The 22,770-nt window shown below is 40.9% G+C and overlaps 1 protein-coding gene across 1 annotated transcript in view; it reads left to right on the top strand.

Moving 5' to 3' along the window:
- Positions 1-22,770, top strand: part of LAMA1 (laminin subunit alpha 1) — a 167,227-nt gene that overhangs the window by 125,320 nt on the left and 19,137 nt on the right. The window contains exons 46-57 of the mRNA XM_083187610.1: positions 2,934-3,067; positions 3,218-3,368; positions 5,256-5,380; positions 7,966-8,116; positions 9,298-9,442; positions 10,324-10,465; positions 12,180-12,294; positions 12,386-12,556; positions 16,056-16,207; positions 17,861-18,046; positions 21,416-21,605; positions 22,253-22,368. Coding sequence (XP_083043736.1) covers positions 2,934-3,067; positions 3,218-3,368; positions 5,256-5,380; positions 7,966-8,116; positions 9,298-9,442; positions 10,324-10,465; positions 12,180-12,294; positions 12,386-12,556; positions 16,056-16,207; positions 17,861-18,046; positions 21,416-21,605; positions 22,253-22,368 — 1,778 coding nt within the window. The remainder of the gene's footprint in view (positions 1-2,933; positions 3,068-3,217; positions 3,369-5,255; positions 5,381-7,965; positions 8,117-9,297; positions 9,443-10,323; positions 10,466-12,179; positions 12,295-12,385; positions 12,557-16,055; positions 16,208-17,860; positions 18,047-21,415; positions 21,606-22,252; positions 22,369-22,770) is intronic.

Genomic DNA, 22,770 nt, shown 5'->3' with positions numbered 1-22,770 from the left:
TGTGGTTCATGTCTCTGCCTTCCACTGTCTCACTCCAACCACACTACCATTACCCGCACAGACATGTCCCCAATGACTGCTCCATGGTTCATGTCTCTGCCTTCTACTATCTTACTCAAACTGGACCACACCATCACTACCTGCACAGACATGTCCCCAATGACTGCTCTGTGGTACATGTCTCTGCCTTCCACTGAATATTCCAACCACGCCACCACTACCCGCACAGATATGTCCCCAATGACTGCTCCGTGGTTCATGTCTCTGCCTTCTACTATCTCACTCAAACCGCACCATACCACCACTAGCTGCACAGACCAATGTCTGCTTCACTATTGGAGGCTTATAAAGCTGCTGTCTGCAATAGCCACCCTCTAGCGTCTACAATTGTTAATCCACTGACTTAAGCATTAAGCTCTTTGACTGTAAACTTGTGTGTAGCGGACCTTCTTCCCCATCTGTTTCCTGTGATTGTATGCAACATATGTCTATCATCCTCCCTAATATACCGTGCTGTGTTATATGTCAGGGAATGTGATATCATTAGTTCCCAGGCTGTAATGACATTGTTTCAGTGCAGAAAATAGCTCATTTAATAATATATAGCAACATGAACATATTTCGGGAAAGACAAGATTGACCCCAAGGAGCACGTATGAATAACAGCCGGTAGATGAAATATAATTGTATCACTGTATTATTTTTAAAAGTAAACAAAACCAAGCTGTATATATAAAGCTCGCTCCTGAGTAACCTATATCCTATAACATATATATAACCTATATATTTATTAAACATTTAGGGGGTATTTAATTAGTCCTGGGGTTTTTTTTCACAGCCAGTGTATGCAATTGCGGGCATTTTTTGTCATTTTTCGCCCATGTCTTTTCGGAATTTTTTTTTCAGGGGGCGCAAAAAGTCATGGGAGAAAAATGTACTCAAAAAAATAGCAAAATTGACGATTTTTGTCTAGGCGGAAAATTTGCACTAATTTAATACACTGCTTAAATTTAGTATTTCTTTATTTATTTTTTCATATACAAAAGACAAACCAACACCATACAACCATAAAATCATCGCAGTACATGTATGCATCAGTATACTCCGTTAATACTTAATTGGTATTATTTCGCATGTGTTTTTTTTTTTCCTGTGGTTGTACCATTCATTATTTTTATATACATTCTTCTACCTGTCCCATTCATCCTACCGACATCTACCCCCCACCCTCCACCCCCCTGTTGCATATATTCCCCAGGCTACCCTCCTCTATCCTTCTCACTATGCCTGTTATTTGTGCTACTCACTCCGCATACTCTTTATTTTATACCTTATAGTGCTGTGAATGTATCCACTGTGTCCATATTTTTTCAAACTTGCCTATATTTTTTCTTTTTCTAATATACATGTGTCTTTCATGTTCTACTGTGTCATTAACTAATTTTACCCACCTTCCCAATTCGGGTCTTTCTTGTGGCGTCCACTTTCTGGCAATTATGACCTTGGCCATAGCTGTTAATTTTTCCATCAGTTGGATATTTAGCTCCCCATCTCTTGCCTCCTCTATGATACCTAATAGGCATGTCTTAGCGTTGTAATGCCTTTCCGACATCCCTAGGTTACCCATTATGTGGATTATCTGGTCCAAAAATCCTTTAACCATCTCGCACTGCCAAATCATATGGAAGAAGGCCCTCCTACACTTAGGACATACATCCTCTTTATTTGGCTCAAATTTTTTTATTTTTGTAGGGGTGATGTATACCCTGTGTAAAATGTATAGCTGGATCTGTTGGAACCGGATAGACTCTGTGGCCCTTGTTGGTGAGGCTATTGCTCGGTTCCATTGTTGATCGCTGATTTCCCCCACATCCTTCTCCCACTCTTGTTTAATTTTGTCTATTTGGGGATTATCAAGCTCGTTTACTAATCTCTTATATATTTCTGCCACCTTCACCTTTCTCTCTTTATCTAACATTTTCTTTATTGGGGAGTCTTCTATATTTACATTACTTCCTCCATATAACTGATTGAGGTTACCCCGCAATTGCAGGTATCGGAAAAAATAGCCCCTAGGTAGCTTATATTCCAGATCTAATTGGCTATAAGTCTTCAATACCCCGTCTTGATACATTTGGCCAATTTTTTCTATCCCTATTCTTTTCCACGATGTCCTAGTTTCTTCACGCTTATTTCATTCTTTCCTCCCTTTGCTCTTTTGATCCATACTGGAGTCTCTGGGTCTAAGCCTTTATATGCCATTATTTTGTTCGCACTCTCCCATACTATTTTGGCCTGTTTGATTAGTGGATTCTTTTTTTTTTTTTTTATTCCCTATTAAAATGGCTTGTCTTGGAGTCATTTTCCCACATTCCCACATTCCTGTGTGACTAATTCATTTATCCGGGACCTTTCTTGCCCCCTTATCCATGCTTGATTATGAATTAGTTGGGCTGCCACGTAGTACAGGCGGAAGTGTGGTAGGCCTAGGCCCCCCAGTTTTTTTGGTCTTATTAAGGTATCCCTTTTTATTCTTACCCGCTTTGCCCCCCATATAAATGAGGCTGTGATACTGTCTACCTTTTTGAGTATACTCATGGGTAGGTATACTGGTGAGTTCTGAAAAATGTATAAGAATTTAGGTAATATTACCATTTTTATCAGGTTTACCCTCCCTGTTACTGTCAAGGGTAACCTGATCCATGTTTTTACCTTACTCTGGTACGTCTTAATGAGTGGTTCAACATTCATTTTTATAAACTCCTCCGCCTTATTGGTAACTCGTATACCCAAATATTTAGTGTCATACACTGCTTAGTATATAAAACATATATATATATATATATATATATATATATATATATATATATATATATATATATATATAAAAGAAGAGTTCATGATTTATCGTGTTGTTTTTTGCTGCTTGATAGGCTGATTTCATGGCTGTGGAAATGCGTCAGGGCAAAGTTTCTCTAGTGTGGGACATGGGCAGTGGAGCAACAAGGCTGGAAGACCCAGATATCCAAATAAATAACAACAAATGGCATAAAATACATGCAACAAGGTAAAAGTACTCATTGTTCCTACATTCACAGTTATGATTTCTCAAAGACTATGTTGTTCTCTTGTTAGGATCTCTCATTGTGCCCTAATTAGCAAACTAGAGACAATTAGCTCTGTGCCATTCCTTACCATCTGTTATTTCTTATACCAGGTTCGGTAGATCAGGCACACTGAGTGTAGAAGAAGTCATCTCATCTCAGAAAACCTCAGCAAAATCTTCAGCTTCCCCAGGAACATCATCCATTCTCCATGTTGATAATTCCACGCTAATGTTTGTTGGAGGAATTGGTGGTGGAATACAGGTACTGCATGATAGTGGCTGCGCTGCAGCCAGGAAAATCACTTCTGGTTATTGCTGTTTCATTCATAGCATGCTGCTGATAGTAGTGAGTGACATAAGGTGCATACACACGGATAGATTTGGGCAACGATTCAATGTCTTTAACAATTTCTTTTGAACTCCTGCACAAGCGATTTGGTGTCAAATGATGAACGATTGAGCAAACGATTACACATGAATGACAGATCTTTAACGATGGTGGACGGGAGTGGGAGCCAGTCAATCAGCCTTACCAAATCGTTCATCGTGCCTACACATGTAACGATTGGTAAACATCGCTAACGATTGGTCGTTGATCTTTCTGTATGCAGGAAAGATCAGCAACCTCTACCAACGACCGGCGGGTACGCTCATCGTCCGATATATCGTTCATACACACGGAACGATTTGAACGATTGGTCGCTTCAATCTGTCAGGAACGCCCAGATCTTTTGCCAAATCTTTCCGTGTGTACGCACCATTAATTTTTGTTAGAAATTTTTCTCAAGTTAAACATATTTGTTTAATAAGAGTATGTCCATATTGATTTGGCTAATGCTATAATGTAAATAAATATACATGCTGTAGTGCCCACAAGACACAGACAGTCCAGTGTTTACAATAAAATAACATTTAATACACTGAAAACATACTTGTACGCTTCGGCCTGACTTTACACAAGATTAAATTGCATTTGGAATTTATTGTATTTATTGTGTACTGTGCTGAATGAGAAGAAAATACATTTCACAGTGACTATATAGTTGCAAACAAGAAACCCCACATCGCAGACCACAATATTATTATCAGTATTTGAAAATAATCCCAAAATATACTTTCAGCACAAAGTCGCCCAGTGTGTATGGGCCTTAACACTAATGCTTTGAGCCTGATTCAGAGTTGATCGCTGATCAGTGAATTGACAGATCTAGCGTTGATCAAAAGACAGCACATTCATAATGATCGTTTTGTGCACGGGTTGGCCCAAATAGCGAGGTTGACTGACAAGAAGCCGGCATTTGACAGCGGACAACTTTTGTTGTCAGGGAGTGTCCGAGAAAACACAGGCTTGCCCAGGCATTTTAAGGGAGGGTTCTCCATCAGCCTGTCTGTGTTGCAGAGTTGTGGAAGAGTCAGACTTACTCACATTTGCACAGACATCATTTGATGGTTGGTGAATTGCGCATGAATATCAATCTGTGATCATTTTGCAATTCATTCGCAGGTTTTCTTTATGTCTGGTGGCGCCCATCTACTCACAGTCAGCTGCAATGTAGGAGTGCGCTGTCAAGTCTGAATCAGGCCCTTGGGGCAGAGAAGACAGACATTTGTCATTTGAGAGAGCGCACTGAGTTGATTTAACAATTATTTAATACATATAAAAAATATTATTATACATGTATAGCTACACACATACATATAAATTTAATTATAAATATAAGTATAAATATAAAAACATTTCATATGTCCAGTCATACTATTGGCTGCAGTCATGCCAAACATCCTTTCTCTGTGCACCATGTCCAGGGCCACTTAGCATGTGACAAGCTTCTTACAATAGACTGCACTGATTCATTTAAAATATAGCACATATAAATATATATATTTTCCATGATCTATTCCACAGGTTCTCAAAGTCGGTCCTCAGGTCCCGACACAGGGCATGTTTTGCAGGTCTCCTCACAGAATCAAATGAAATAATTAGCTCCGCCTGTGGATCTTTTAAAATGAGTCAGTCAGTAATGAGTGCACCTGACGGGTGACCTCGAAAACATGAACTGTGTGGGGTCCTGAGGACCGGGTTTGAGAACCACTGATCTATTCATCGAAGTTCTTTGTTTTGAGGTGAATTTATATTTTTTTCCTTTAGAAATCACCAGCCGTCCAAACAACTGATTTTAAAGGCTGTATGGGTGAAGCATCTCTGAATGGGAGATCTTTTGGCTTATGGAACTATGCACAGAGGCATGGGAAGTGTGCCGGGTGCTCTGGAAGGTATTTATTGATAGTATTCCTGTATTGTTGTGGGGAATTTCCTTATGAATAAGATTATTCCATATCTGCTATTAAATCTATTACTGTTTAATGTGAAATTATGGCACAAAAGTATAAGTAAGTACTAATAGATTTTCTATTTATGCGCAATGTAAAATAACCTCACCAGGAAATAATGCACATAACTGTTGAAACCTGCACATTATCTGCAGAAATGCACTGATGGTGTAAATGCCAGTTTGGAGAGTTCAGCATGTAATATAGATATTAGCCAGCAGATGGTGCTGTGCAATAACTCACTGCATCTTCATGCACTGCAGTTGTAAGCCAGCGCCTAGATGTGTCTTTCAACACAACATAAGTTGGCACACTTTCTTAATATATTAATAATATAGGTATTTGTGTGCTTATTTGTACTTTATTGCTGCAGGTCATATATAAAGTCACAGAATGAAATATGTAAATAGGATGGCAACATAAGGTCACACAGAAAGCAGTTCTCAAGGCCTTTAAAATGGCATTGACTTGTAACCACATATGATAGTCATCAATTACTTTGACCTGATTGGCTGGTGTAGCCTCACATTATTCAGAAGTTAGTGCCAACTCACTGTTGCTGACCTATTTGTTGATTGTAAGCTATATTTATGTACTGCAAAATCATTCCAGACCCACAAACATGAACTAACAATACTGTAAAAGTGTATTAAAGTATGTTATTTTTTTAGCAATGTGCGTTATGCTGGATTTTTTAATTCTTGCCTACAAAATGTTTTTAATTTTAACATGACAGCATTGCACCTCTAGCAATCTTAGTAATCAGCGCACACTGGATTACTAGATCACTCCAGTGAAGCCGGTTGCAGAGGGCGAGTCTGATGCCATATGATGAGAGGGGAAAATGAGTCGGGCTTTAGCGTTACATATATATTGAAGTGGGAGGAGACCAAAGTGGGGTAATTCAGGGATAAGAATGTTACAGTAATCTGGGTGGGAAACGGGAATGTGTGGATGAAAGTTTTGGTGGACTGGTTTATGAGGTAGAACAAAATTCAAATAGGTAAGTCACACCAACTTCCACCAACTGCCATTCGAAGCTGACTCACTGGAACTTGGTGTGACTACCCTATCTGAATTTTGAACTGTGCTGCAGCCCCCCTCTGGAGCCTCCACTGATTATTTCCATTTTCAAAGTTGTGGACAGTCTTTGTGCTAGGGATGGCCATCGGTGCAGTCCCCATCGCTGGTTGACATAGATGTTGATTCTGCAACCAGCCATCAATAGTTACAAACTATGTGATGGACAACAATCGATAGTTTTAGCTATCGATAATCATCCATTATCTTTGACTGAATGGCACATAGGCCAAACAGAACATGGGGGTGGGCCTTCCTGGGTATCGGGGGCAGATCTATGCTCCATGTCCCAGCAACTTGGGAAAAAAAAGAAACATTGTTTATGCTGTGCCATCGATGTAGGGAAACCATCTGGATCTCCCCCATTGGTGGCAAAAGTATTTGGCATCGGCCATAAACTATCAATGATTTTGACTCATCGATGGTCGATGGCCACCCCTACTTTGTGTCATTACTTATAAATCATAGTAGCTATTATTCAGCTGCCAACAAAAAAAACCTTCTCCAAACATGATACAACTTAGTCCTCCTGAATGTGCAATGTTTACTCACTAAGGGCCTTATTCTAGTTCACTATTTCTGACAAAATCCTTCTTAGACGGACAAAACCATGTTGCACTGCAGGGGGGCAGATGTAACTTGTACAGAGAGAATTAGTTTTGGGTGGGGTTTTACTTCAAAGTGAGATCTATATTTAAGTAAAAATAAAGCAGTCAGTATTTACTTCACAGAAACAAGTATTTTACTGCACAGAAACAAAATAACTCACCCAAATCTAATTTTCTCTGCACATTTTACATCTGCCCCCCCTGCAGTGCATATGGTTTTGTCCATCTAAGAATGATTTTGTCAGAAAGAGTGAACTAGAATAAGGCCCTTAGTCAGCAGTGACAATGTAGAAATTCAAATGTTCATACAAGAAGATCGACATTCATAATACCACTACGGTTGAAATGTTGATATAATTAATGTTGACACTTGGAAATGTTGACAACAACGTAATGTTGACATGAAATTGCAACATTTGCCTTGTTATGGTTTAGATAATATATAGAAGCAAAAAATAAAAACATTGTCGCCATTTCAACACTGTTGACACCAGATCATTGTCAACATTGTAATGTTGACTTAATGAATGTCATATTTTAGCTCTGTGTAAATAATATATATATATATATATATATATATATATATATATATATATATAATATGCCACATCCGTCCTGTATTAGGGAGGGATTCACATTTGAGCTGTTTTTGGTTATGGTCCCTTCCATCTCCCCTGTTGTGTCTATACTCACTGTCCCTTCTGCTGGAACTGGGACCTATGTTTTTTTATATTTGATCATGATATAGGTTATTTTTATATTTACTTGACTCTGACACTGAACATGTGGAAATGTTTTCTGTTAAATGAAATGGCTAATGCTACAATACTTTCTATCTAGCCCTCAGGATGAAGATCCTTCTTTCTACTTTGATGGCAGCGCATATTCCACAGTAGAACGATCCCTACGCTCTACCACCACACAAATAATCATCCATTTCCGCACATTCTCACCAAATGGTCTACTGCTTTATCTTGCCTCCGACGGAACAGTAAGATCGAGTGCTAGTCATATCGCATTTTTATTACATACACCTAAAGAATAACTTGTTTTTGATGTGTCCATAATAAAATATATGGGGATTTTTTTATTAATTGTCACAATATGTTTAAAATATGACCAAAGAAGCTCCTTTCAATTGGAAACTGATGTACGTGTTTGGAAAACAATAGCATAGCCCTTTGATGAGGTACAGCATTTGAGACTTTGTTGTGGTCAGTAGATCCCCTGACAATAGGTTTAGAGTGCACAATATTTAGCATTGCATTAGATTAATAAGGGGTATTTAATTGCTGCTGCGTGCTTGTGATGCACAGCTGTGGACTGGTTACAGTACTGTACCTCAACATCGCCCACATTTTCTTGCGTGTGGTGTGGGAAATGTGCATTCTTAGTGGTTGTGCCGTACCAGAATAATCATCTAATGGGGCCTACACAGAGGGCAACTTCAGCCCATTTTCTAAGCAATCTGACTAGATTGCTTAGAAATTGCCCCTACATCGCTCCATGTGTAGGGGCCATAGCGATAGCGATGCGTGGCCCCGCGCATCGATATCGCTGGGCGATTAATATCCTGCATGCAGGATAAATCTATTCAGATTGCCGTTCAGGGCCAGTGTTCTCCCTGGAGAACACTCAGTACACAACGCTGACACATAGGGCCTTATTCAGATCTGAGCTCAGTACAAATTTGTTTGGCAAATGGGCAAAACCATGTGCACTGTAGGTGGGGTAGATGTAACCTGTGCAGAGAGAGGTAGATTTGGGTGGGGTGTGCTGAAACTGAAATCTAAATTGCAGTGTAAAAATAATGCAGCCAGTATTTACCCTGCACAGAAACATAATAACTCACCCAAATCTAACTCTCTCTATACATGTTACATTTGCCCCACCTGCAGTGCACATGGTTTTGCCCATTTTCCAAACAAATGTGTACTGAGCTCAGATCTGAATAAGGCCCATAGCTGTGCAGTGCTGTATGCTGAGTGATCTAAATGTTCTAGCACCACTCAGATCTCTCAGCACAGTCGCTCCGTGTGTGTAGGCCCCATTACACTGCTAATTGAATACCTCCTTTTAAATTTAATTTAGAAACATAAACTAAGACTCACATTGCCAGAATTATAATAATGACACATTTCCAATGTGATTAATGTATATTTCCTTTGTCAGAGAGATTTCCTGTCTCTGGAGATAGTGGATGGAAAGTTGAGACTATCGGTGGAATTAGGTTCCGGTCCTCTGGTCCTGACAACAGATGGTCGTTACAATAATGGAGAGTGGTATAAAGTTGTCTTTAATCGAAACAAAAAGCTGGGTAAATATTACATTCTTGTAAATTTGTGAAATATGTGCTGTGAAATCATTTCATTGCTTTAGAAAAAGAATGTTTATGTACCAAATATTGTAGAATGATACCAATATTTGCATATTCCATTTATAGCACATTTGTAGTCAGTAAGAAATATCCTACTACTTATAGCACAGGGTTGCCGACTTTATTATTCTCCTCTCCGAGAGAAGCCCGGGGAGGAGAGTTTCAGCAGTCGCTCAGGGGCGGGGCTTAAGCGTGACATCACTAAGCCCCGCCCCATGATGTTAAACCATCAAATTCAGGGATCTCCGTGGAGGGGGCGGGGCTAAAATGACACGATTGTGTCATTTTAGCTCCACCCCCTCCTCTGAGACCCGAGGATTGCGGCATTTTAATGCCGCGATCCGGGGGACAGCGAGACTCCGGGCCGGCAACCCTGTTATAGCATACCAGAATGATTCTCAACATGGAGCCTGTAATGATTTGTAGACATACCAGTGCTGAAAAGTATTGCAAACCCCTTAAATAATCTTTAGACCTTTGCTCTAACTGCAGCAACTAAACGTACAGTAAAAGTCTTGTGGAATCTTCTTCCTGCATACTATAATGTCAATTAACCATTTTAGTTGACAGCACTGGTTCATAAATGTGTCAGCGAGAAATATTTATATGGTGAGGCTCACTTAGTAATGTCACATTGTGTGATTGAGTGATTGACGTTGCTGTGAATATTGGATCTACATCTGTGATTTATGATGATCTGCAAAGCAAAAGTCAATAATATACATAGTAGTACAGTACATATAGTTCTCAGGTGCATGAATGTAACACTAAAGTATTTTATAGATTTCAAATAATAATTTGACTTTTTAATTGCTACAAAGGTACTCTAATTGTCATGGATTCCTACAACTCCAGTCAGCGAGAAAGCAAACAGGGAGAAGCCCCAGGTATTGCTTCTGACCTTAACAGGTCAGATAAGGATCCCATATATATTGGTGGGCTTCCTAGTTCCAGGGTTATCAGGTATGTCATTACTACTGTACTTATTATTGTAATAATCTGTAGATAATTCCAGTGATACATTGTACACTTGCTGTACCCGGCTTTATAGCTATGTTAATAAGGAAAGGTAATCCTCTGTTACCTTATATTGGTCTTATGCTGAGATTAGAAGAATAGATCAAAATAACTAATAGTAAAATGTAATTTCACTTATGTTTATGACTAAATCACTCTACATATTTCTGTTAGCAAGAAGACTGCAAGTCTGTTAGTTAGATGCTCACTTTCAGGTCTAAGGGGTGAATACTTGCTATACCAATCGTATTTTTATGAGACCATTTATCAAGTTGATTATTTTAGTTGTAAAACCCAGAATCGCGCACAAGTACGTGGCAAGTATTGTGGAGGTTATTGACTTAGCATCAGTCATCCAAAGTCTTACAAGTATAATTATGGCAAGCTGATCTATGCTTATACCTTCAAAGGCTACAAGCAGATATTAACCTCTTAAAACGGATTAATATTCTACAAATCCGTTTTAGTGGCACTTGGGGGTTAATTGAATTGGCCTCTACTGGGGAAATTTACTAAAATACGAATAGCTACGAGTACGCCTATTAGCCATTCCTATACGTATATGCCATAAATTCGTATGCACCTATTTATATGCTTAGTTTTATAGCCATCATCATCCAGGTGCAGGGCCTGATTCACCGTCCATGTTTTGGAATGATATTTTGCCACGGCACGAGCACCAATGCTGCATTGTGGATGCACAGAAATTGATTAGCAATAATGCACACCCCAGGACCTAATTCAGTCCTGACCGCTAAAGTGATAATTCGCAGTGGACTGCGAGGTGTAAGCTGTTGCCCGGACAGAAAGAGTAAACGCCCCTTGGTAAATTGTGAGAGAATGGCGAATGGTTCGCTAAACGGCGTCCACTTGCAAATCCATTTGCACTTCCCGAACCATCGAACAATATTTGGCATCTGTACTATTTTGAGTAACTCTGAGGCTTCTACTAATCTGCAACAGAGACAGGGTGGAAGTGGTTATTACTGATGTTAGAGACCCGCCTCAAAATGCCTGGGTACACCTGTGTTTTTTCAGACACATTCAGAAAATGCCAGGTTTCTACCCCAAAATACAAGTTTACACTCCATACGCATTTTGTGTTGCTATCCACCCTCGCACATGCTTGATACAAATGGTACGCATGCATAGTTGTTCGATAATTGGTTATTTTGCAAACTCTTTTGGTCAGGTCTGAATAAGGCCCAAAGGGGTTTTATTTGCAATAGAAGTGACAGGTACTGTAGTCAGCATTTTGGGAGATAAGACAGGGGCAGCTTGAAAAACATAGGTGTGTAAGGACCATTTTCTGGGCATGCCAATATAAGCCACTGCAAATTCGCTTGCAGCTGGATATCCCCCTGCATCTAAGGAAAGCCATACTGTCTGCTTTTGTATGTAAGTAGTGGATGTCAGATGCTGGCAGTGGGTGTCACTATGCACAAGACATCTGAGTACTAATTGCACAGCAAGTGAAATCTCATCTACAAATGCAAGCAATCCAACACTGCATTGCCAACAATTCTGTCAGCACACACTATATGGTTGCCCAGTGGGAAAACACACGCGATAGCTCCCCTCTGCATCAGCTCCATAGTGTGTAAAGCATAAGATACTGTCTAAGTAACATTCATAATATTCACTTGTTTGCTTTTTGTAGACGACAACTAAGTAGTAGATCCTATGTTGGCTGCATTAAGAACTTGGAGATTTCCCGCTCAAACTTTGACCTGCAAAAATTTGGTTATGATGTGCAAAAAGGTTGCAAAATTGAGGTAAGGTACAATATGGTACCCTGTAATATTTAATTTAATCAAGAGAATAAATTTCGCATTGAAATGTATTTATGTTCTTTCTCCTACCTAGCCTGCTCAGAGCGTAACTGTCCTGAATGATGGCTATGTGGAAATGTTTCCTGTGTCCTTGTCACCTGAATCTGAACTCATGGTGTCCTTTTCCACACTCAATGACACAGGAATTATCTTAGCCGGTTTTGGCAAAGCTGCAAAGACCCGCAGTCGCCGACAGTCCCAACTGGTGAGCATTGCTACAATATTGTGTACAGTATGAAGTCATTTGTAAGTAATATTTACCATTGTGTGGATTCAATTTCCGTGTCAATAGTAATAGCAGGTGATGTATTTAGGACTGAGGGTGCATGCCTCAAAGGCAAAATGCGGTTATAGCTCCATAAATGCTGTTTTAGGAGGTTTGACCATGTACCCCATATGTACCAAGCTCTGGAAAGTGAACCTTTATGGTGCTTGGACCCAGTACAATGCCATCTATAGATGACATGGCCTAATTTCTATGGGCTTCTCTTTATGCAGCGTTTCTTTAGAGCTACATTTTCAAACACTGCGCCATGGTACACTAATGTGCCTTGAGCTGCCCTCATGTGTTCCATCAGAGCTAGAGATGTCCACACCAGTTTACAGCCATCACCACCAGCTAAACTGTTATTTAATGGTCTCTTGTTTTCATGTAAGGGCCAATATTTTTTATATTTGTTACTAGTGGGGACTAGTGTTATTGTTTTATTTTTTTTTTCATATCGTGACCAATGGCAGTTTTAAAATCTTGTTTTGTGTTGGAAATAACTGATTGAGGGCCAGATGTATCAAGCTTCAAAAGTGATAAAATGGAGAGTGATAAACAGCCAGCCAATCAGCTCCTACCTGCCATGCTACAGGCTGGGTTTAAAAAATGATAGGTAGGAGCTGATTCGCTGGTTGTTTATCACTCTCCATTTTATCACTTTTGAAGCTTGATACATCTGGCCCTACTTAGAGGGATACTATCTGATCGCAGTACAAATTTGTTTTCAAAATGGGCAAAACCATGTGCACTGCAGGTGGGGCAGATGTAACATGTATAGAGAGTTAGAGTTGTGTGAGCTATTACATTTCTGTGCAGGGTAAATTATGGCTGCATTATTTTTACACTGCAATTTATATTTCAGTTTCAACACACACACACAAATGTAACTTTATATGCACTTGTTACATCTGTGCCGCTTCCAGCCCTGAATAAGGGACTGTGCGAGGAGTTACTCGCCCACCACCTTGCTAAATTACAGTTCCCCACCCAACAGGTGTGACCACACCCCCTCCAGAGGACACACCCCATTTATTTTATCAGGGCCTGGCCTACCAGTCACTAGCCACTGCAGCTCTTTGTAAATGAAATAAGGGTATAGAGCAGTGGTTCCCAACCTTTTTTTTCTCCCATACCCCTTGATTAGGCTTTTCATTGATGAGTACCCCCTCCTCTCAATTTAAAATATAGAAAGTGGAGTGGAAGTGAGCGGTATGCGTATCCTAAATTAAGGAGTAGCGGACAGGAATCGTGCCCTTCCATGTCTGGCCGCTGGCTGTGTACTGTCTCCAGGGTTCCCACTTACACCTGTAGCCGCTGCTTCTTCCACGTCAGCGCGGGGCAGATGATCGCTGATGTCTGAGGGCAGCACGGGTAGCTACCAGTGGATTGCTGGTCAGGCAAAAGCACAATGAGACACTGATGACGCTGAAAACAGAACCATAAGTGACACAACATGGTTCTTCTCCATAGCAATGGGTCTTCTTCTTCTGCCATCAAAATACTTTTTCATCTTCCGCCATTACCAATATTATTTTCAAGTACCCCCAACTTGTCTGCAGAGTACCCCCAGGGGTACTAGTACCCCCGGTTGGGAACCACTGGTATAGATTCATTGGGTCACCACCAAGTAGGTCGACAAGCATTAGGTCGACACCACTAGGTCAACATGAGTTTAGGGCAACATGGGTTTAGGTTGACATGGGTGAGGTCAACAGGGTCATTAGGTCAACATGGGTTAGGTCGACGGGGTCATTAGGTCGAAAGGGTCATTAGGTCGACATGTTTTTTTTTTACTGTTTTTTGAGCCGACATGTGCCGACAGGCGGTATTTCATGCCCTACCATCCAATAGGGCATGGTGGGAGAATAGAATAGTGTGCCGAGCATAGCGAGGCACCGTGCCCCGAACCGTGGCGAGGGGACGCGGTGGTACGTTTTAGTGTTTATGTTGACTGTGTCGACATAAGAGTAAAAATACAAAAATAAAAAACAAATAATAGAAAACAAACAAAAAAAAAACCATATCGACTTTTTCACTGTGGACCTTACCCATGTCGACCTAATGACCCTGTCGCCCTTACCCCTGTCGAACTAATGACCCTGTCGCCCTTACCCCTGTCGAACTAATGACCCTGTCGACCTTATGACCCTGTCGACCTAGACTCATGTCGACCTAATGTTGTCGACCTAATGACTGTCTAACAACTTGCTGGTGACCAACTGATCCACACCCAAATTAAGTTAGATTCAAAACAATATTAGTTGTCTGCCCTCCATGGAATATACCCTTGTATCAGAGATGCTAACTGGGCACATTGAAGGTGATTGGTTACATGTGTGATTACACCTAGGTAGCATATAACAGGAAAATACAGTAAATAGATCATGTATGTTTGTCATGTTGAATTCTTGTCCAGAAAAAAAAAATCAATAGCTCCCTGAGTATTTTGCATATAAAGCAGCCTCTCGGCATGTGTGTGATTTCACATTGAAAGCACTGTTGTCAGAGAATTACTGCTGTCTGACAAAGCCTCAGGCATTTTTGGAAATTAGATTTTCAGACTTCAATAACCCAAGGCAGAGCTTGAAGCACAATCATTCTGTGTAATAAGGTCACAGAGCCGTGAGCCTATTCTTTATTTAGAGTCGCTATTCCACATACATTGTGTTGTAGCTGCTGCATAGTGTGCAGATCTGGTGCTGGTAATATTCATATGTATTTACTGCACATAAATCTGTAATATCCAGCTTCGTAAGCTTCGTTTTAGGATTTAGACCTAGAACGTACTTGTTTTCCTACTTCATTAGGGTCTCTGAAGTACTCATTACTCAACTGAGTGGCATATTGGTGTAAACGGTATCATCAGAAAACATATTTGGCAGATTTTTGATATGAGGTTTAGAATTTTGTGAAATTTCTGTGTTGTTCATGTTTTGGTAGCGTAAGAATTGGGGTAGACAAAATGCACCTTGCAGTCCAAATGTGGTAAAGTCTACCTTTAGGCTTCTAACTAGATGGGTTCAACTAAGGGTGGTGGGCCATAACATGGTTGATCTAGACATCGTGGATCCGTCAACTGGGTACCTCCAAATGTGGCCTTTTGCCTCTTATGGCTCCAGATTCTGTATGCAGCCAGCTGTGTTCTTATGTATGCAGAGCATTGCTAAGGGTCTGCACTGCTTCAAAACTCCCTAGGTACAAAGGAGTTCCCTGACAGCAAGTAATGGCGGCACCAGGAAACTGTGGTCCTGGAAAGGAAAATATTTGTGTGTAGCCGTTAACAGTTTACTCGAATGTGCCACCTACTGCAGCTAAAATAATTGTCCACTCCTTATTTTATAGTGTTGTATGAAAGCCTTTCATTTTACGTTGTGCTAAGCACATCCATGTAACTGTTTGGACTATGTTATATTACCTTGTCTTTCTTTTTTTTTAGCCATTCTTTGCTATAATGCTGGTAAATGGCCACATTGAACTACATATCAATGCTATGAATGGAGTTAATACAAAAAAAGTAATTGTTAAATCACCTGCTGGAATATATAGTGATGGTCAAGAACATTCTATTATTCTTCTCCGTAACAAGAGGTATATGGTTGTATTATATTTATAGCATATCAATACATTAGGGCTGATGTATCAAGTAGTAGAAAAGAGTGGAGTAGTGGACCTGTGGAGATGATGCCCGTAGCAACCAATCACAATTATCATTTTATAGAGTGCACTTGATAAATACTACCTCAAACCTGATTGGTTGCTATGCTTCTCAACTGGCCCATTGGTTTAGTATTTTCACTGTTTGAGAAAATAACCCCATTATATCTTATTTATCCAAATCTAAGTCATTAAATTATTCATAACATTCTTGAGGTATTAGATATCTAGTTGGAAGTTTTTGTAAAGTGTTCTGCTTGGTAACAAACACTATTCCGTTCACTATGGGCCTGGTTCTGTCTTGTACACTAACATACCTCCCAACTTTGGCACATCAGCAGGCAGGACGCTGCTGCTGCGCGCCGGAGACGCGCCAAAATTTTCGGGGGGTGGCCTAATTTGGGGGCGTGGCCTACACTTGCGTCTCTTTCGCGAGGCCACGCCCCCATTTTGCCGCTATGGGGGCATGACCCAGAGGCTCTGTGAGCCTCTAGCCATGCCCCCAGCCCCCTGGCTGCGGGAATAGACGCTGTGCGCATGCGCACAGCGTTTATTCCCCACTGCTTAGCAGCTGACAGGGGGGACTCCCAACAGCCCCCCCACACCGCGGGACACTGCCGCCCGCGGGTGGGACAGCGGGACAGTCCCGATAAAATCGGGACTGTTGGGAGGTATGCACTAATGCTGCTGCAGATGCGATCGCTAACTCAGATAGAGTGCTAAAGTACTAGTAAAGTAAGTAGGTAAATGCTATTGTATTCAGTCTCCGCACATATCAGAGTGAGATGGACTGTTTAAAAGTGAAACCACCCACTTTAATTTTCTGTGTTTTGTCCAGATCCTCTGTATGGACCATGGGCCTTATTCTGGTTGATTCGCTCTTGCGCAAGGTGGACCGATGTTTTGCTTATGCGCATGCGCAGCAGCATTTCTGCATATTTTCATACGATGGGAGCGTGTGAACTCAGTGCTAAATCTGTTCGCCGAGTGCAGGCTCCCTGCCTTTCAAGCGGGGATCGAGAGGGGCGTTGGGTGCCAGGCAGGACCATTAGCATATGTGAACGCCCTGCATTTCATGGGTGTTCCCGTGAAAACGCTGGGTGTACACATGCTGATGCGTTTGTGACGCACATGCGGGGGACGGACTGCTGACATAACCAGATACCAGCTGCCCGCTCCCATTCCCTGGAATTCTACACGCATATGTACGAGTGGTCTGGACCACCCTTACATATGCGTGCGCTTTCAGCATCATTCGATGGTCGGCGACCATCAAAAGATGGGGGAGGTTTCCATTGGCATGTGAATGGATGTTTATGTTAAACATCCATCCGCATGCCGGGCGGACTAACCTGGCATGCAAAGAGGGGCGGGCATACCACACAACTGTGTGCTCATTCACATATGCAGTTCACGTGCGCACAGTAAGAGTTTCTGAGGATGTTTTACATGCACAGTAGCAAAAACAGAATCAGGCCCCATGTTGTTGCATATATCCTTTGACGTAGAATGCTGTAGTATGTCTGCACAATGTGTCATATTCCTGGCTTGAGGGGGGAACTAACATCTTTGATTTATCCTTCTTAGACTTCTAAGTGTGCAGGTTGATGAAGGGAAACCAGCAGAACTGAAGCTAAATCCATCTATTGAGTTGATTCCCATAAATGCTACTAGTTTTTTCATTGGTGGAGTTCCTGACAAAATGGCTGCCACCATGCTGAGAACAAGTCATTCCTTCTACGGATGCATTCGAAATTTGATTTTAAATATGAAGTAAGTATATCACTGAGCAGTGAGCAGAGGTGTCATAAATGAAAGCACATAAAATGTATTCTTATTCCCAGTATTACACAAATGATGCCAATGTATCTACAATGTATGTACAGATACTGTATGTCCTCATAACCTAGCCTCAATATGCCATGCTGTGTGTGATGGGATGGGATCAGGATCCTGTCATTCGGGATCCTGACATTGGAATCAATCTCGATGTTCAGAATCTTGACAAATTCCAACTGTAAATACTGGGGTTAGGCATGAGGGGAAGGGTTAGGATTAAGCTGTGGGTTAGGGTATGGGGGAAGGCGGTTAGGGATAGGCTTCAGGAAGGGACAGTTAAGATTAGATGGTGGGTTAAGGTAAAAATAAATCCAGTTACATGTTAATCAGAATGCAGTGTGAGAAACACTTCACAAGACTGCAGTGATTGATTTGATGTGTGATACTTATATATCTGTGTGAGACTGAGGGCGGGATGTACTTAAGCAAAATGTGGCAGAAAAACAAAAATTTCGGTGCTTTGGCCACATTTTCTGTGTGTACTAAGCCCTGGGCGCAAGCCTCTTATGGGGTGTCAGCGGCTTCATCAGAACCTTATAGAAGCCTATGGGTTATTTTTCGCATAAGTTCTTTTTGCATCTTAGTGAGAGGGATCGTATATGGATCCCTCCCAACATACCCGGTAGAAGCCTTTGGGCTTCTTTCCGCTTTCTTCCGGAGATGGATCCAATTGAATCCCCCCAGCACCCCTTGCTTTCTTAGGGCTGAAACTTGGAAGTCCTGGCTTTGTAAAGGCAGCTTTATTGAAAAGAGTTGTACTTTGCAATGCATATGATAGTACATATGTGCTTAGCATGTACGCTATGTTTGGCGGAATGTACTGCCCAGGCATAATACACCCCGCCCTGTGTCTGAATCTGGATACAAACCACAGCAGAACTTGGCATGAGAAAAAGACGCAGTTGCTGAATTGTAAGTCTTCATATACAGATTCAGACTCAGTTGCACGTACAGTAGATATACAAGTGGCACATTAATCAGTTCACTCTTGTTAAGTGTTTTTTTTTTGCATCATATTCAAGCAAAAAGACACAAGACAAGTTGCACAGGACATAACGTACCAAGAAGGGTTGCTTGGCATTTCTGCAGTTTACTGTATGAAGGCACATCTGTATAAACTCCTGTAAATAATACAGTATATGTATCAAAAGGGCCTTTGTAACAATAAGTGAGTTATCATTTCTGTGTTTATCAGAAAAACATTATAATGAGTAACGCAGTGTTATTTTGAAATTATACATCAAAATTCTGGGACCTGAAGTTTCTTTTCTGAAAATCTTTAAACAGTGGTAGAATGCTAAACGTGGGTTATAGCAAACATGAAATTATATCAACTTATAAACAAATGATAAAACCAGGGTTGACAACTGATCCAACTAGCTCAGGCAAACCACATTTGTGGGGCAAGCAGTAAAAAATCTTACACTTCCTGTGCTTAATAGACAAGGCAGGGAAAAGTTATCCAACTTTTCCTTGTGGCTTTATGATATGTGTCTGTAAGCCTTACGGTCAGTGTCAGCCAAGCAGAACATTGTGTAGCCCAGTGGTTCCAAAACTTTTTTGAATCACGGCGCCCTAGAGCATAAAAATATTTTCAAGGCACCCTAGGCCAAATGCTTCTTATCGAGAAATTCAGAAAAAAAAAATTAAATGAAGTGCATAGTGTGTATATGTCACAGTTATGATTGGCAGCCACAAGCACTGGTTTTGCCTGTTACATTGACCATAAATAATATGAATTGATCTTGGTCCACCAACCCAAGGCACCCCTGCAAGTGTCCTGAGGCACCCCAGGGTGCCTAGGCACACAGTTTGGGAACCACTGGTGTAGAGTGTACTCAGATGGGACAGTGTGATAGATGTGGGGGTGTTTCTAATTAGTCACTATTTGATTGCTTATGTCCCCATAGCTGCATTTAATTATTACCACTGCAAGCACACATACAAATATAAAAGCTTTCTAATGCTGTAGTCCAGAAATAACCGCAAGGGGAACAACACTGTATATAATCTCTGATTCTGGTTGACTCGCTGCTTTGCGAGCCAATGAACATCGCGCGCCGGGCATGCGAATGCCTGCCCCCCACTCTAGTCGCCGATTTTCCCTGCAGGCCTGCGAATGGATCTTTTGAATAAACGTCCATTCACAGGCTTGCGTGGGTGGCCTAAATCATTCGATGATCGCCTGCCATCAAATGAGTTCTGAAGCGCTCGCAAATGTGTCACACCGTGGTGACCTAGATGAGTGGTGCCCTGCTCCGAGAACAGGGCGGGCAGCTGACATCTAGTGTTGTCTGATGCTCCCCGTGCACCCGCCTCCAGCACTCCCCCCACACGCCCCCCTCCCCCCACTGTGAGCGACACAGAGACTAAGCAAGTCTCAGAGGGTGCCCTCAGTAAAGACCTGCGCATGCGCATAAGTGATTATGCACATGCGCAGATCTTCAACCTCCATCCCTGTTGCGAATTTGCAATGTGGCGGGTGAACTAGAATCACCCCCATAGTCCAGTGTTGCCACTACAATCATGAAAACAACATCAGCTGGAGTGCAGCCATCCTCACTAGGATTACATGGTAACCAAACCATAATTATATACCTGCACATGGTGAAGTGTGAATATAACTGATACCAGAAGGGTTGCCCTACCATGCGTTATACACTGGTGATTTTCAGCTCAGAAATATTTGCTGACTTGCTGACATCTCCCCTTTTATGGTGTATAAAGTGAAATGTTGCTGACGTGCAATTAATATCATTAGAAAACTCATTCAGTTTTTATTTGACCTTTGTTATAATTCTGCATCACTACATTAACCCTTTCAGTGCCAACATCTCCATGAAAGATGTGAAAAATATCTGCTAAAAATACCAGCGTCGATCGCATTTGTTATATAAATTCAAATTAAAAATGTTGAGTCAAATAAGATGATATTTCCTACATAAGGTGAACATTACAGGTCATGATGAAAAACAATGTGTGCGTGGCAATTTTCACACCAATTTTGACAAATTTACTTGGCACTCAGAGGGTTAATACATCTGCCCAATAATCTCCCTGCGAGTTTTTACATGTCACTTTACTGCCACCCTAGGACATTTGCCTACTACAGGAAGGTACAACTATCTATGAATTAAAACTAAGATTTCTGAATACCTTTAGAATAATGCATATCCAAATAATGAAAATACCTTGTAATCATCTTTAACTTGCCTTTTAGGTGATTTTATATGTTTTACCCGTTGTCATGTAAGCAGTATGTATAAGTATGTAAATCGGTACTTTCTGTTTTATAATAATTAGGCAAATAAATTTCACCACTGTTATAAAGTATGAGAAAGTACAAATGGACAGCTGCATGCTATCCGGGAGAGCTAAGCCCACTGGGAGCACTGTGGAACAGGAAGCACAACCGTCAGCCGTTCCTGCTGGACCTATCACATTAAAGAACGCCGTTCTGACCACACCAATACAAAGGTCCCATGCCACAAAAGTAAGCAACTTAAATTGTTGTGTATACCCAAAGTGTACCTGGAAGTGTGTAATATTTTTGTGAATAATCAATACCCACTGAGATACAGAGGGACTCAAATGTGCAGTAATAGCAAAAATTGATACTGTCAAATATTACAACACTGACATAAGTTCTATGGGCCAGATGTATCAAGCTTCAAAAAGTGATAAACAACCAACCAATCAGCTCCTATCTGTTATTTTTGAAAACCAGCCTGTAACATGGCTGTTAGGAGCTGACTGGCTGCCTGTTTATCACTCCCCATTTTATCACTTTTTGAAGCTTGATACAAGCTTGGCCAAGACTTGTACTTTTGTCCCAAACCATCTTTTTTGGAATTGCTATAATTTTAGTTAAAGGTTCAGGATCACCAATTGTATATATCCAAGCAGCACCTAAATGTAACCAGCTTAGCAACAAAGAAAATGATTTAAACTGGAAGTTTTTATTCATGCACAAGTAACTGGCCGTGTAACTACAGTATAAATATATACACAAATATATGTATATATAATATATTTATTTATTTCATTATTGCAAACAATGCATTATGTATTTTAATGTATAGTATATGCTCATTAAATATTAAACTTTATATAAACAATAATACGGGATTTTGGTTGTAGCCATTACAGTGTGCCCAGGATGTACTGCCAGGCCATGTGCCCAATGCTCACCAGTTCGGGCTTACCACTGGAAGCCATATCATTTTGCCATTTGACCAATCTACAGTCAGAAGAAAGTAAGTACAATACGTCAAAAGAATCAAATAAGCATTAAAAGTATTCAGCTGCATATTGGCAATATTTGCAAAACTTTGCATGGGAGATTAGGCTAGAACAGTATTTGTAATGGAAGTATAGTTTTATGGAATTTGTATGTATACAGGGCCATGTCTGCAATGAGGCAATCACTTTCCGGCAGGTGTTCACCTGCATTGATGATAGGCAGACAGTCATATGACTGTATCATACTGACAGCCCGCCTCCCAGTGACTAGATGCCAGAGTTTTAGGGGGTTATTCAATCTGTGCCAATATTTCCCCACAGGAATCAGGACCAGATTAAGGTCTGTGGGGGCCCTGGACAACAAAATTGCCCCCCCCCCCCACACACACACACACACAGGCAGGTGGTACTTGGGA

This window comes from Crinia signifera, chromosome 5, assembly GCF_055691185.1.
Source record: "Crinia signifera chromosome 5, ASM5569118v1, whole genome shotgun sequence".
NCBI lineage: Eukaryota > Metazoa > Chordata > Amphibia > Anura > Myobatrachidae > Crinia > Crinia signifera.
This window is presented reverse-complemented; position numbering and strand designations above follow the sequence as displayed.